Source organism: Schistocerca piceifrons, chromosome 1 (assembly GCF_021461385.2).
Source record: "Schistocerca piceifrons isolate TAMUIC-IGC-003096 chromosome 1, iqSchPice1.1, whole genome shotgun sequence".
Lineage (NCBI taxonomy): Eukaryota > Metazoa > Arthropoda > Insecta > Orthoptera > Acrididae > Schistocerca > Schistocerca piceifrons.
In genome coordinates this window covers 798,679,782-798,696,039 of record NC_060138.1, presented here as the reverse complement: position 1 = coordinate 798,696,039, position 16,258 = coordinate 798,679,782, and the positions used below count along the sequence as shown (strand labels likewise).

The 16,258-nt window shown below is 40.1% G+C and overlaps 1 protein-coding gene across 2 annotated transcripts in view; it reads right to left on the bottom strand.

Annotated features, from left to right (window-relative positions):
* LOC124713704 overlaps nucleotides 1-16,258 on the bottom strand; it is a 78,061-nt gene that overhangs the window by 15,470 nt on the left and 46,333 nt on the right. For both annotated transcript variants that reach the window (XM_047242967.1, XM_047242966.1), the window contains exon 7: nucleotides 10,550-10,741. In XM_047242967.1, the coding sequence (XP_047098923.1) occupies nucleotides 10,550-10,741 (192 nt within the window). The remainder of the gene's footprint in view (nucleotides 1-10,549; nucleotides 10,742-16,258) is intronic.

The window sequence follows — 16,258 nt, the reverse complement described above, 5'->3', positions numbered from 1 at the left end:
TGGCCTGGACTGAAACCACTTGTGGCCAGCTAATGCCAAAACCCCCTGCCGGTATAGTATTGTATGTTAACCGGGGACCTAGAAACGATGGAGAGGCTCCGTCCCCACTGCAGCTGCAGTGGTCCACAAACCCATGATGTCTACCGCAGTCCACTTCACCCCTCCACCATCCCACACCAAACCCAGGGTTATTGTACGGTTTGGCTCCTGGTGGACCCCCCCACCCCCTCGCCTCGGGAACGTGTCACACCAGACGAGTGCAAACCCTATGTTTGCGTGGTAAAGTAATGGTGGTGTACGTGTACTTGGAGAACTTGTTTGCGCAGCAATCATGACATAGTGTAACTGAGGTGGAATAAGGGGAATCAGCTCGCATTCACCGAGGCAGATGGGAAACTGCCTAAAAACCACCCACAGACTGGCCAGCTCACCGTACCTCAACACAAGTCTGCTGGTCAGATTCATGCTGGAGACCAGGTGCTCCTTCCCACTCCAGAAAGCTGTGCGTTAGACCACTCAGCTAACTGGCAGGGCACCCCCACCCTACACCTTGCTGTTGAGGATAGCATATAAAAGCTTTTAATGACTTAGTTGTCTTGGGGAATGAAATGAAAAAAAGTAAAATTAATGAAGACCATGAGCTTGTAAATTAACATTATGTGTCCTTTAAAATACTGAAGATATATATGTAATGGGTATAATCTGCAATTAACCATCTACTTGAGTGAGGCACAAATCACATTCCATTTGTTTGTGTTATGTACACCATCTACCTGAGTGAAGCAGAATCACATACCATAGGTTTCTGTTATGTAAAAGACTGTTTCCAGTTGTTATACTTCTTTTCACAATGTTTAAAAGCTCGCTGTTTTGAAGTGAACTTTATTAATAACATCAAATGTGGGTCAACAATTATCCAGTTCTTATATTTCTTTTCTCAATAACATCAAATGTGGGTCAACAATTATCCAGTTCTTATATTTCTTTTCACAATATTTAAAAGTTCATTGTTTTGAAGTGAACTTTATTAATAACATCAATTGTGGGTTGACAGTTAGCAGTAATGATATTAATTAAAACTATTTATTTGTGAATCTAATTCAAACCAAACCATAATTTTTTGAAATTAATAAAATTACAAACTCTCAAACAGTTGAGCACATAACTAATTTCAAGTTTCTCATGTCAACACATGACTGACTATGACATTTTTCTCCTTTTTCCTCTATGATTCATTGTCTCTAACAGCTATGAGTATTTAGCAACCTAGTCCTGTGGAGAGTAAGCTGTTGTATCTGCACATGCAGTGAATTATTAGTGTAATAACTATTGTGTTTGTAACTGATGTTCCAGAACAGAAGGTAACAAAGACCATTAACCTTCATTAGATGGGAAGAACCACAGTTAACTTGAAGTGAACTCTAGCAGTAAATAATTGCTTTATTTTATTGTCTCATAGTAAAAACATTTTCATGTGCTTCTGCAATGCTTTGCCTTTCTGCGGAGCCAAACATAATTTTGATTTGTGTATCTTCTGTTTTATTGTCAGCTGGAAATGCATGCAAGTGGTAGGCCTATTATTTTATTTTGAGTGTTATAATTAACTTATTTGAGCGAAATCAATGGAAATTCTTTCATAATTTCCCTTTCTGTTTTAGATGAAAGCAGTAAGACATTGCACACAAATCTAGGTCTATTACAGGGGTATGAGCTATGAGGTAAGGGGTTGGGAGATGGAGTTGTGTGCAGATGGACAAGTATATTGTGTAGATTCAGTGGATGGCGGAATACCACTGTGGGAGGGTTGGGAAGGATAGTGGGCAGGACATTTCTCATTTCAGGGCATGGCAAGAAATAGTTGAAACCCTGGCGGAGAATGTAATTTGGCGGCTCCAGTCCTGGGTGGTACTGAGTTATGAGGGGAATGCTTCTCTGTGGCCAGATGATGGGACTTTGGGAGGTGGTGAGAGACTGGAAAGATAATGCATGAGAAATTTGTTTCTGTACAAGGTTGGGAGAATAATTACAGTCTGTGAAGGCTTCAATGAGACACTTGATATGCCCTTTTGGCAAACAAAGATATAATTGATTCTGTACACATTAAGAAATGGTGTGCTGTTTCTGGTCACAAGATGGAGAGAATTTATTCTTCCACTCATAGCTACAAGAGTGAGTGCTCTATCATAACCATGGAGTGGTAGATGCAGCTAGTGCTGTCCACATGCTACCGAATCTTACAACAGACAGACTACTTCAAGGTATTCTACATAAAAAAGTGTACTCAGTCTTCACATTGCTCACCATTTCTGAGTAACACTGTGTCAAGAATCTGCATGTGTAGGAATTTTGGAAATCTGTAAGGAATTTAGTAATCCGAGACTATCTTTTAGCGTAACTTTTCATTATTCTTTACTTGTATATGTGTTTACTATCTGCTTTGTGTGTATATTTATGGACGTTGCTTATGCAAGCTTTACACTTACGTTTATATATATATATATATATATATATATATATATATATATATATATATATATATATATATATATATATATATATTTCAATAAAATCAACTCAGTTCATTCAGTTCAGTAGTTTGCAGCAGTTACCACACCTAATTCAGATATTCAAATCTCAAAGAAGTAACATACAAGAGATGTAACAATATTAAGAAAAGGAAAGTTGACACCACATAGTGGAGATGCTGAGTTGCAGATAGGCACAACAGAAAGACTGTCACAAATAAAGCTTTTGGCCATTAAGGCCTTCGTCAGCAATAGACAACAGACAGCCGCATACACACACACACACACACACACACACACACACACACAAACGTAACTCTCACACACGACTGCAGTCTCAGGCAGCTGAAACCACACTGCGAGCAGCAGCACCAGTGCATGATGGGAGTGGCGACTTGGTGGGGGTAAGGAGGAGGCTGGGGCAGTAAGGGGAAGGGGTAGCATTGTGGGGGTGGCAGACGGTGAAATGCTGCAGGTTAGATGGAGGGCAGGGGAGAGGTTGGGAGGGGGAGGGGGAGGAGGAGTGGCGGAAAAGGAGAGAAGTAAAAAGACTGAGTGTGATGGTGGAATGATGGCTGTGAAGTGCTGGAATGGGAACAGGGAAGGGGCAAGATAGGAAAGGACAGTGACTAACGAACAAGGCCAGGAATGTTATGGGAACATAGGATATATTGCAAGGAAAGTTCCCACCTGCGTGAAGGATGTCATGTTTGGCAGTATGTTCAGCAACAGGGTAGTCCACTTGTTTCTTGGCTACAGTTTGTCTGTGGCCATTCATGCAAACAAGCAGCTTGTTGGTTGTCATGCCCACACAGAATGCACCACAGTGGTTGCAGCTTAGCATTTAGATCACATGACTGGTTTCACAGGTAGCCGAGCCTTTGATGGGATAAGTGATGTTCGTGACTGGATCGCAGTAGGTGGTGGTGGGAGGATGTATGGGACAGGTCTTGCATCTAGGTCTATTACAGGGGTATGAGCTATGAGGTAAGGGGTTGGGAGCTGGAGTTGTGTGCAGATGGACAAGTATATTGTGTAGATTCAGTGGATGGCGGAATACCACTGTGGGAGGGTTGGGAAGGATAGTGGGCAGGACATTTCTCATTTCAGGGCATGGCGAGAAATAGTTGAAACTCTGGCAGAGAATGTAATTTGGCGGCTCCAGTCCTGGGTGGTACTGAGTTATGAGGGGAATGCTTCTCTGTGGCCAGATGATGGGACTTTGGGAGGTGGTGAGAGACTGGAAAGATAAGGCATGAGAAATTTGTTTCTGTACAAGGTTGGGAGAATAATTACAGTCTGTGAAGGCTTCAATGAGACACTTGATATATTTCGAGAGGGACCACTCAGCACTGCAGATGTGATGACAATGGGTGTCTAGGCTGGACGGAAGGGACTTCTTGGTATGAAACAGGTGGCAGCTATCGAAGTGGAGGTGTTGCTGGTGGTAAGTAGATTCGATATTGACAGAGGTACTGATGTAGCCATCTTTGAGGTGGAGGTCAACATCTAGGAAGGTGGCTTGTTGATTTGAGTAGGACCAGGTGAAGCAAATGGGGAAGATTCAGATCGCAAAGATGTCATCAGTGAATCTGAACCAGGTGAGGGGTTTAGGATTCTGGGTTTTTAGGAAGAATTCCTCTAGACAGCCCATGAATAGGTTGGCATAAGATGGTGCCATGCAAGAGCCCATAGCCATACCCTGGATTTGTTTGTAGATAAGACCTTCAAAGGAAAAATAATTGTGTGTTTGGAATCCATCAGGTGTTGGGAAAGGTAGTGTTCAATAGTGGTAAGGCCATGGGGACTAGGAATGTTAGTGTAAAGGGAGATGGCATCAACAGCGATGAGCAGGGCACTGTGTGGTAAAGGAACAGGAACTGTGGAGAGTCAGTGGAGAAAATGATTGCTATCTTTTATATAGGAGGGTAGGTTCCAGGTAATAGGTTGAAGGTGTTGGTCTATGAGAGCAGAGAGTCTCTCTGTGGGGGCACAGTAACCCACCACAATGGGGTGTCCTAGGTGGTTAGAATTATGGACTTTAGCAAGTATGTAGAGGTAGAAGTGCAGTGAGTGGTAGGTGTGAGTAGACAGATGGATTCTGGGGAGAGGATCTGGGATTGGCCTAAGAATATGAGTAGTGACTAGAGATCCTGCTGGATTTCTGGAATGGGGTCACTGAGGCAAGGTTTGTAGGTGGAAGTATCTGGGAGCTGGTGGAGTCCTTCTGCCTCGTAATCTTTGTGTTTCAATCAGTGGTGGAGCCTTTGTCTGCAGGTGGGATTATAAGGTCAGGATCAATTTTTAGATGGTGGACTGTGGTTCTTTCTGTGGATTTAAGGTTAGTTTGCATGTTGAGGTATTTGGGGAATGATGGTGATGCAAGGTTTGAGGTTAAGAAAGTCTGGAAAGTTAAAAGGAGCTGATTTGGGGGCAGCGGGGGTAGATCACGGTTGGATGGAGGAGTGAACTGAGTTAAGCAGGTTGAGTCTGATTGGTAGGGTTGGTGGTAAAAAAGTGTTTCCAATGTAGGGACCGGGAGAAGGAGAGCCCTTTAACAAGTCCTGCATGATTGAATTTGGGGCTGTGGCAAAAGATGAGGCCTTTGGAGAGGACTGATATTTCTGTCAGGCTAAGGCTTTTGGAGGAAAGGTTCATTACTGTGTTTCTGGTCTGTTTAGGTTCTCGATTCTGTGTTGTGGTAGGACGGAGTTTTGGAGGGTGGGGTAAGTGTAGTAGGTCTGTAAGCCAGGGTTTGTCAGTTGTGAGGGGATGTGGGGGAGGTTTGGAGGTTGTTGTAGAGGTAGTGGATAGTGGTACTCCAAGGCACAAATAGGAAGTGAGCAGCATGGAGAATTTTTTGAGTGGTGTTGTGCATGTTGCTCAAGTTCCTGCAGGGCAAGAGTTACATTGTGTGTTGAGGGTTCCGGGAATTTGGGATTGCACTGCAGGAGAATTTTGCAAATGGAGTTAAGGTACTGCAAGGAGGTTTGCGTTTGGTTGATATGGTTTTGAAAGACTATGGCAGAATCTATCCTACACAATATACTCATCCATCCTTACACAATCCCTGATCCCTCTTACCTCATGGCTCATACCCCTGTAATAGACGTAGATGCAAGACCTGTCCCATACATCCTCCCACCACCAGCTACACCAGTCCGGTCATGAAAATCACCTATCCCATCAAAGGCAGGGCTACCAGTGAAACCAGTCACGTGATCTACAAGCTAAGCTGTAACCACTGTGGTGCATTCTATGTGGGCATGACAACCAACAAGCTGTCTGTTCGAATGAATGGCCACAGACAAACTGTAGCCAAGAAACAAGTGGACCACCCTGTTGCTGCACACACTGCCAAACATGACATCCTTCATATCAATGACCGTTTCACAGCCTGTGCTACTGGATCCTTCCCACCAACACTAGCTTTTCTGAATTGCACAAGTGGGAACTTACCCGGCAATTCATCCTACATTCCCGTAATCCTCCTGGCCTCAACCTTCATTAGTCACTGTCCTCACCTGTCTTGCTCCTTCCCTGTTCCCATTCCAGCACTACACAGCCATCATTCCACCATCACACCCAGTCTTTTTACTTCTCTCCTTTTCCACCAGTCCTCCTCCCGCTCCCCCTCCCAACCTCCCCCCCTGCCCTCCATCTAGCCTGCAGCACTTCACTGTCCGCCACCCACACCATACTATCCCTCCCCCCTCACTGCCCCAGCCTCCCCCTTACACCACCCAGTCGCCACTCGCATCATGCACTGGTGCTGCTGCTCGCAATGTGGTTTCAGATTTCAGATGCCTGAGACTGCAGTCGTGTGTGAGAATTACATTTGTGTGTGTGTGTGTTGTCGATTGTTGACAAAGGTCTTAATGGCCGAAAGATTTGTTTGTGACAGTCTTTTTGTTATGGCTATCTGCGACTCAGCATCTTCGCTATACGGTATCAACTTTCCTTTTCATATTATTGTTGCATTCCATGCTGGTTTTCCATTGTTTAATATACAAGAGGTAGTACATAAGTATGAGAATGCTTACAAAAATGTTTATCCAATTAAGAAATTAAAGAAAGAAATAAGGGAGATATATTCAGATAGGTGCAGTAAAATGTGCTAAAAAACTCATAGCTATGAAATATGCAAATTCATAAATAACTGGTGTGGCAGATACTCCAGTTCCAAGCAAATTGATGAGACTCACCAAGTAATGGGGAAAAAAGAAGGGAGAGAGAGAGAGAGAGAGAGAGAGAGAGAGAGAGAGAGAGAGATTCAGCTAAATTGACAAAAATTACATTGCATGTCTATTACTAATTCACATTGGCCTTCTTTCCATATTTAAGAATATTAATAACAGTTCACTACCACACTGCAAACAGAATATTGAATGCTGTGAGAAGAATATGTATAATTCCTCTCCTCAGCCAACCTCTTCATTTCACAGTAGCACCTGCAACCCAAGACATTATTTGCTGGATGTATTCCTGTTTCTGTCTTACTCTACAGTTTTTACCCTCTACAGACCCTTCTAGTACCATGGAAGTTACTTCATGATGTCTTAACAGATGTCCTACCATCCTGTCCTTTCTTCCCGTCAGTGTTTTCCATATATTCCTTTCCTTGCTGGTTATCTGGAGAACATCTACATTCCTTAGTTAACCAGACCACCTAATTTTCAGCATTCTCCAGTGGCACCACTTCTCAGATGCTTTGATTCTCTTCTGTTCCAGTTTTCCCACAGTCCATGTTTCACTACCATACACTACTGTGCTCCAAACATACATCCACAGAAATTTCTTCCTCAAATTAAGACCAATGTTTAATACTACTAGTCTTCTCTTCGCCAGGAGGTCAGGAATGCATTTTTTGCCAATGACAGTCTTGTTTTTATATCCTCCTTGTCCTGTCTGCCATGCTATTTTGCTGCCTGGGCAGCAAAATTCCTTAACTTCATCTACTTTGTGATCCCCAGTTCTGAGGTTAAGCTTCTCATTGTTCTCACTTCTGCTACTTCTCATTGCTGTCATCTTTCTTTGAATTACTTTCAATACATAATCTGTACTCATTAGACTGTTCATTTTGTTCAACAGATCCTGTAATTCTTCTTCATTTTCACTGAAGATAGCAATATCATCAGTGAATCTTATCATTCTTATCCTTTCACCTTTTGTTCTAATTCTACTCTTGCGTCTTTCTTTTCTTTCTGTCATTGCTTCTTCAATGTAAAGATTGAACAGTAGGGCTGAAAGACTACATCCCTGTCTTACACCCTTTTTAATCTGAGCATTTTGTTCTTGGTCTTCCACTCTTATTGTTCCCTCTTGGCTCTTGTACATATTGTACATTACACGTCTTTCCCTATAGTGTACCCATATTTTTCTCAGAATTTCAGCATCTTGCACCATTCACCATTCTCAAACACTTTTTCCAGATTGACAAATCCTATGAATGTGTCTTGATTATTCTTTAGTCTTGCTTTCATTATCAACTACATCAGAACTGCCTCTCTGATGCTTCTACCTTTCCTAAATCCAAACTAACCATCATTTAATACATCCTCAATTTTCTTTTCCATTCTTCTGTATATAATTCTTGTCAGCAACTTGAACGCATGAGAATTTAAGCTGATTGTGCAATAATTCTCACACTAGTTGGCTCTTGCAGTCTTTGGAACTGTGGGGACAATGTTTTTTCAGAAGTCAGATGGGGTATCACTAGGCTCATACATTCTACACACCAACATGAATAGTCACTTTGTTGCCACTTCACACAACGATTTTAGAAATTCTGATGGAATGTTGTCTATTTCTTCTGCCTTATTTGATCTTAAATCTTCCAAAGCTCTTTCAAATTCTGATTCTAATACTGGATCCCCTATCTCTTCTATATCAACTCCTGTTTCTTTTTCTGTCACATCATCAGATAAGACTGCCCCCTCAAAGTGACCTTAAATGTTCTCTTTCCACCTACCTGTTATCTCCTCTGCATTTAATGGCGGAATTACCAATTGCACTCTCATTATTACTGCCCTTGCTTTTAATGTCACTGGAGTTTGTTTTGACTTTCTTATATGCTAAGTCAGTCCTTCCAACACTCATTTCTTTTTCGTTTTCATCAAATTTTTCATGCAGGCATTTTGCCTTAGCTTCCCTACACTTCCTACTAATTTCATTCCTAAGTGACTTATTTCTGTATTCTGTAATTCCTCTGAACATTTTTGTACTTCCTTCTTTTGTCAATCAATTGAATTATTTCTACTGTTACCCATGGCTTCTTCTCAGTTACCTTCTTTGTACCTACATTTTTCTTTGCAAGTCCTGTGGTAGCACTTTTTAGAGATGTCCATTTCTCTTCAACTGAACTGCCTACTGAGTGATTCCTTATCATAGCATCTACAGCCTCAGAGATCTTCAAGTGTACCACCTCATTCCTTAATACTTCTTTGTCCCGCTTCTTCACACATTGGTTCTTCCTGACTTGTCTCTTAAACTTCAACGTACTCTTCACCATTATTACATTGTGGTCTGAGTCTATATCTGCTCCTGGGTATGCATTACAATCCAGTATCTGATTTTGTAATCTCAGCCTGATCATGATGTAATCAACTAAAATCTTCTCATATCTCCTGGCCTTTTCCAAGTATACCACATCCTCTTGTGATTCTTGGAAAGAGTGTTCACTATTACTAGCTGAAACTTATTGCAGAACTCAATTAGTCTTTCTCCTCTCTCATTCCTAGTACCAAGCCCATATTTTCCTGCAGCTCTTTCTTCTATTCCTTTCCTTACAACCACATTACAGTCCCCCATGATAAATAGATTTTCGTCTCCCTTCATATACTGAATTATGCATTCAATATCCTCATATACTTACTCTATCTCTTCATCTTCGGCTTGCTACAATTCCATATATACCTGAACTATCACTGTCTGTGTGGGTTTGTTGTTGATTCTGCTGAGACCAAACCTATCTCTGAACTGTTCACAGTAACTCACCCTCTGCCCTACCTTCTAATTCATAACAAATTCTACTCCTGTTATACCATTTTCTGCTGCTCTTGATATTATCCTATACTCATCTGACCAGAAATCCTTGTCTTCCATTTCACTTCACTATATCCATATGGAGCCTTAGCAGTTCTCTTTTCAGGTTTTCTAGCATCTCTACCATATTCAAACTTCTGACATTCCATGCCTTGGCTCTTAAATAAGTATGCTTTCATTGGTTATTCATTTTTTTTCCACATAGTCACCTCCTCCTTGGAAATCCACTCATGGAGATCTGAATGTGGGGTAGTCTGGGATGAAACTACCAATGGAGAGATCATCACAACACTTTTTCAGTTATAGGCAACAAGTCCTGTGGATGCACATTATGTGTCTTTAAATCAGTGGTTTCCATTGTCTTCTTCATCCTCATGCTGTTGATCATTGCTGATTCTCCTGTCGTTAGGGGCAGTTTCCCACCTCAAGGGCAAGAGAGTATGCTCCTCCATCCCCTCTTGCAAGGTTGTTGACAGAATTAGGGTGATTTCTTATGCTGGAAGCCTTCATCTGCCATTGAAGATGATTTTTATTCAAAATTTAAATAGTGGCGGGGTTCAAACCAAGGACTGAGTATGTTTTAATTACTAATCAAAGAAGCTACTCTAGACCAAAATTGAAATAAAGAATATAAAAAGACAGTTTATGTTTCACAGATTCAATTGTGAATATATGGAACAGAACAACAAGAAGCAATCATTAATTTACAAACTGCTTTTGGTGAAAAGCCTTGGGCATTTGCTTTTTTCCAGTATGATTAAGGAACATTTTTCATCACATCATCCCCAAGAGAAATTGCATGTTCAGCCAGTTGCTTCAGAATAAATAATATGACAATATCAACTTGAATTTATGTAATTCATTACTTTGATATCAATTATGGAACAAACTATTTTTCTCTAAATCTAGGAGTTGCTGCATGTATATAACACTACATATTTCATTTTTAGTTATGATTACATTACTATTTTAGTTCTTACCTGGACTAAAGTCATCAACATTGAATATAAATGGTTGAAGTCGTAGATCTCTGAGATAGAGGGTGGCACCATATGCATGTTCTCCAGATAGGTGAACAGTAAGCTCTTGTTTACAGGTAAATGATCGTCCAACTAGTGTTGGATACAACATGTTCTCGTGTGAATGTGCAGTAGAAACTTTCACAATTTGTCCTGTACACAAAAATCTTAACAGTTCACATACATTTTAGAAAATATCTCAAATTATTCTGTTATCTACATTACAGAAGAATAAAGTTTGATTCATTTGTAGAATTTTTGAGTGGCAGAGATCCAAGCAATATTGGCATTCATTACAATAAAAAATGACAGGTGTATAGTTAAGAATGATGTTGAAGGATGTAGACCCTAGCTAGACCTGTTCTAGCACATGTACTCAGTATAAAGCTTGTCTTGACTGAAAAAGAGGTTGCATTCCAGGTTAGTTTTCTACCAAGGCTTAATCCTAAGTATGCAACTGTGTTAATGATTGTAATGAGCTGGTTGAACAGAGAGTGCTACAAACTGGTATGATTTACCTCTCTGTATGTCCACTGATGATGGTCGAAGTAGAGAGGATATAAAATGTAGACTGGCAATGGCAAGGAAAGTGTTTCTGAATAAGAGAAATTTGTTAACATCGAGTATACATTTAAGTGTCAGGAAGTCGTTTCTGAAAGTATTTGTATGGAGTGTAGCCATCTATGGAAGTGAAACATGGACAATAAATAGTTTGGACAAGAAGAGAATAGAAGCTTTCGAAATGTAGTGCTACAGAAGAATGCTGAAGATTAGATGGGTAGATCTCATAACTAATGAGGAGGTATTGAATAGAATTGGGGAGAAGAGGAGTTTTTGGCACAACTTGATAAGAAGAAGGGACCGGTTGGTAGGACATGTTCTGAGGCATCAGGGGATCACAAATTTAGCATTGGAGGGCAGTGTGGAGGGTAAAAATCGTAGAGGGAGACCAAGAGATGAATACACTAAGCAGGTTCAGAAGGATGTAGGTTGCAGTAAGTACTGGGAGATGAAGAAGCTTGCACAGGATAGAGTAGCATGGAGAGCTGCATCAAACCAGTCTCAGGACTGAAGACCACAACAACAACAACAACAACAACAACAACATGTCCATCTTTTCAGAGATGGTTGCGGGACTCTGCTGTTCAATTCAGGATGTCAAATTAAACTCCTTTCAGCAGTCTAGTTCCCAAACCTATTTTATTTGGGTACCAGTTTTGGTGATTTACTATTCCATCTTCAGGTCCCTGACCAATGTGTATGAAGATTCCACCTGAGTTCTGATCAAAAAGGGGCCACCAGTACTGGTATTAGTAGATTTCTACTTGCACTAGCAATCACTTCAACCATCATGATGATTGGAGTGATTGCTAGAGCAAGCAGAAATCATGATGGTTGAAGTGATCACTAGAGCAAGTAGAAATCTACTAATACCAGTATCTGTTTTGCTCAGAACCAAGGTGGAATCTTCCTACAAGTTGGCCAGGGGCCTGAAGATGGCATAATAAATTGCCAAATTGGTAGCCAAATAAAATAAGTTTGGAAACTAGATGGCTGAAAGGTGTTTAATTTGACATCCAGTATGATTTACAGCCATGAGGCTCAGCCAGAGAGAGCCTGGCTTTCCTGTTGATTTAGGTGTTATTTCCTTTTATTATCTGAACTGAGCACAAGATGTAGGTGACAGTGGAAGGAGGTATGGGTGCACTGGAATGTCTGGTTGGGTGGATAAATAAGTAGGCAATTTTTATCAGTATATTGGAGGAGATAGGTGAGGAGTCGAGGTTTCAGAATGCTTGCCACGTGCATTATATGCAAGAAAGGGGACACATGAGACATACAGCTGCAGGTTTAATTGAATATAATGTAATTTGTATAGGATAATGAGGAAGGAAAATTATTATATGAGACATACACAGTGAACTGGGAGCACACCAGACTCTGTACCTATTCAAATGGTTTTTGGGTGCCAAGTAAAATGAAAATTGTGAAGATGATATGTTCAATTGCTATGGTAAAAGATGGGCAAGTTGAAGGAGATGGTCATCTATGAAGTTTCTTTTTTTTCTTTGTTAGCTTCAATTTTTTGAAATCATACTGTCATCTTCAATCTATGAAAAATGCTATTCTGCTCACACTCTCACAGCATCATGTATTCAAGCTCACTCTGTCTGCTACATGCACCATTCAGTATGCTAATCTGTATGGTAAGTTCAACCTTGGCTAAGTTTATGATGTCTTGTACAAAGATGGTAAGTCATACAAAATATAAAGTTAGGTAAAGTCAAAACCTACTGGCAGATTAAAACTGTGTGCCAGACTAGGACTCAAACTTGGAATATTGTCTTTTGCAGATGTTGTCCACGATAGGCAGTGTCCTAAATTTCTCCAGGCAAATGCCAGGACAGTTCCTTTGAAAGGGCACACCCAATTTCCCTCCGCATCCTTGAAACAATCTAAGCTTATGTTCCTTCTCTAATGTGTTGATGAGATATTAAACCCTACTTACCCTTCCTTCCTTCGATGGAGTTTGAAATGTAGGAGAGATGTACAGCAAATGTAATGTTGTGTAAGTTGTACCTGGATAGCTCAGCCAGCAAAAGTATTGCTTACAAAAAGCAATGTTCTGAGTTTGAGACCTATCAGACACAAAGTTTTAATCTGCCAGGAAGTTTCAAAGCACACATTACTACTGAGTGAAAGATTCAGTGCTTCTAGGTTGGAGCAAATGCTTTTGTAGTACTGTGGTTAAATTTTGTGTGTTACTATCACCTAAAACTTACATAGGATGATTTGTTTGGACTCTACTGTGAGGCTGGGATGCAATGACAAAGCCCACTATAGAACTATCCCTAGAGCAGCTAGAAGTTTTCTATTCATTGTCCCACTGGTTTTTTAGCGATTCTTTCAAAGTCTTAAAACAGTCTGAGCTTGAGACCTTGTCATCCCCACAGGAATTGAAATTATCATGATCTTTTCTTGTCTGTCCACCAGTCCATAGCCCTGAGGGGGGGGGGCAGTGAGGGATTACTATGACATTTCCTGTGATGTTGCTATAGTATCTGCATTGCTACTTACAAATCAGAAAATAGCATTGTTATTGGCTCAGAGAAATGGCAGTAGGCACAAAGGCTATTGGAAATGGGTAGGTGTGTTGCTCGTGCCAATAAATTTGTAAAGTAAAAATAAAGTAGATCTGTATGGCATAATTGCCTGGGAGTCCTCCAAGAGAGATTTTTTGTTCCTGTTTACAAGTTCTCTAAAGCATGCTCCACTTTGGTGACATGCTCATACTTAACCTACCATGGTAATACTGGCAATGAAAGGAGACCTATAGTTTAATGTGGAATATGAACCACATTTCATTTCTGGCAAATCTTCACATTAGAGGTGAAGGCTAGCATAAAAATAGACTGAAACATTCCAGTGTCTGACCAGGACATGGTCCCACGACCTTACAGGCTCCTGACTTGCACTTTACCACTGGACCACTATGCCCAACTGTAAAGTGAGGATACTTCCAGTGGTTTTTATGAAGACAGGTGTGAGACTGATGGCTCAGTAGGACAAGACCTGGGTGTTTAGCATGTTTTAGGAAAACTAGGAGTTTGGATATTTTTCACTGCTCTGGATAATAACCTGTGTAGAATATGGTACAATAAATGATGGAAAGGGTATTGCAGTAGACACTGTGAAATTAATTTCAAGTGGCAGAACGTAATGGCATCAAGGTCACATAGTACAATTTGCTTGCGGATGTTTGAAGTATGCCATCAACATTTTACAGAAAGAAGTCTATAAATTATGGCTGTCAATTTGAATGGGGGCTTGATATATAGGCATTATAATTTTTAACATTTTTATGCAGCTACAGCAACTGATGTTGTTTATATAAAAATATAGAGCCTACAGTTGCAGGTTAACTTTATCGTTTACCTAGGTTTCAACGTTAGTAATAACGTCTTCTTCAGAACCTGCAAAAAGTTAATATTATAATGTGCTAGTAAATTATATTAGATACAGTCATCCCACAGGATGCAATGTGTAGTACTTACATAAAATATTGTTTAAATGTTTGCCTAAAACTAGCCATGTCCTAAGTCAACTTTATAAAACTTGATGCATAACCATAAGGTTTTGTCACTTCTATTAAACAAGCTGTAGCAAATTCACTTTAAGCCCATTGTATGGGCCTTGTCATGTGACTAGAGACTGCAGACCATGAGGGCTTCGCGGTCTGCCTCACAGAGGGCGGCGTGCATGCGCGAGACGTATAGAATCAAACTCTTATTACGCACGCGTCAGACAACATTTTTGCTATGAATTAATTTTATACTTTACTATTGTAAGTTAATTTCAGTATCCAGCATGACTACGTTTTACATTCTACTACAGAGTCTTATAAACTGACCAACAAATCTTGTATGAACATCTGTAAGAAAGGTTCTATTATTACAGAAACTGTAATGGTTACCCGGAATTAGTGAACAACATCATCTTTTATGCGAGATACGTGGATGATATTCTTCTACTGGTTAATAACTCTCCAGAAGGAATAAAGCAAATTTTTGCAATGTTTAACAGTCTACATAAAAAAATAAAATTCAAACAAGAATTGGAATCAGCTGATAGATCACTAAATTATCTTGATTTAACATTGACTATTAAAGATGCTAAAATAGAGTTCAACATATTCCAGAAGGCAACTAGTTCAGACAACATCATCCCAGCCGATTCAACCCACCCCCAAGCGCAAAAAATGGCATTTTTCTATTCTAGTATCCATCGGGCGATTTCTATCCCAATGTCAGATGTCAACCTCCAAAAAGAATTACAAATACTCGAGAGTATTGCACAGAATAATGGTTATGATCCAAAGATAGTGAGGCAGTTATATCATAAGAAAACGCAAAAAAGGACAATGACTTTAGTAAACATAAATACTCAAACCCAAGATCAGACCAAGAAATGGTTGTCGGTTCCTTATACAGGTAATGTCTCCTACAAGGTAGGGCGGCTGTTGAAAAATTCAGGTTTTAAAATTTCCTTCTCAACGAGTAATAGTTTAAAGCAAAATTTGGTTCATTCCCTTGAGAAAGACTCTGATAAGTCAGCGAAATCAGGCGTATATAAGATTATGTGTGATGATTGCCCATGTTATTACATAGGTCAAACAGACAGAGCTATAGCAGTAAGGTTTAAAGAACATCTTCCAATAAAGGGCGTAGGAACACAGGGGTCAGCCTTTGAGGAACATCTGGTGCAAATGGCTCATACACTTAAACCTTTACATGACATAGAGCTACTACATCATGAAGTTAAGGGATATAGACTCGACACGCTTGAGGAACTACAAATGTATGCACACCTAATTACAGATAGAGGCAATTTACTGAACAATCAACTGTATCTAAAAAATAGGGCATTCTTCGAAGGCTTCCAGCCTATATTAGGTTTACAATAATTCATAATGCATGTGACCATTACAGTTTCTGTAATAATAGAACCTTTCCTACAGATGTTCATACAAGATTTGTTGGTCAGTTTATAAGGCTCTGCAGTAGAATGTAAAACATAGTCATGCTGGATACTGTAATTAACTTACAATAGTGAAGTATAAAATTAATTCATAACAAAAATGTTATCTGACGCGTTCGTAATAAGAGTTTG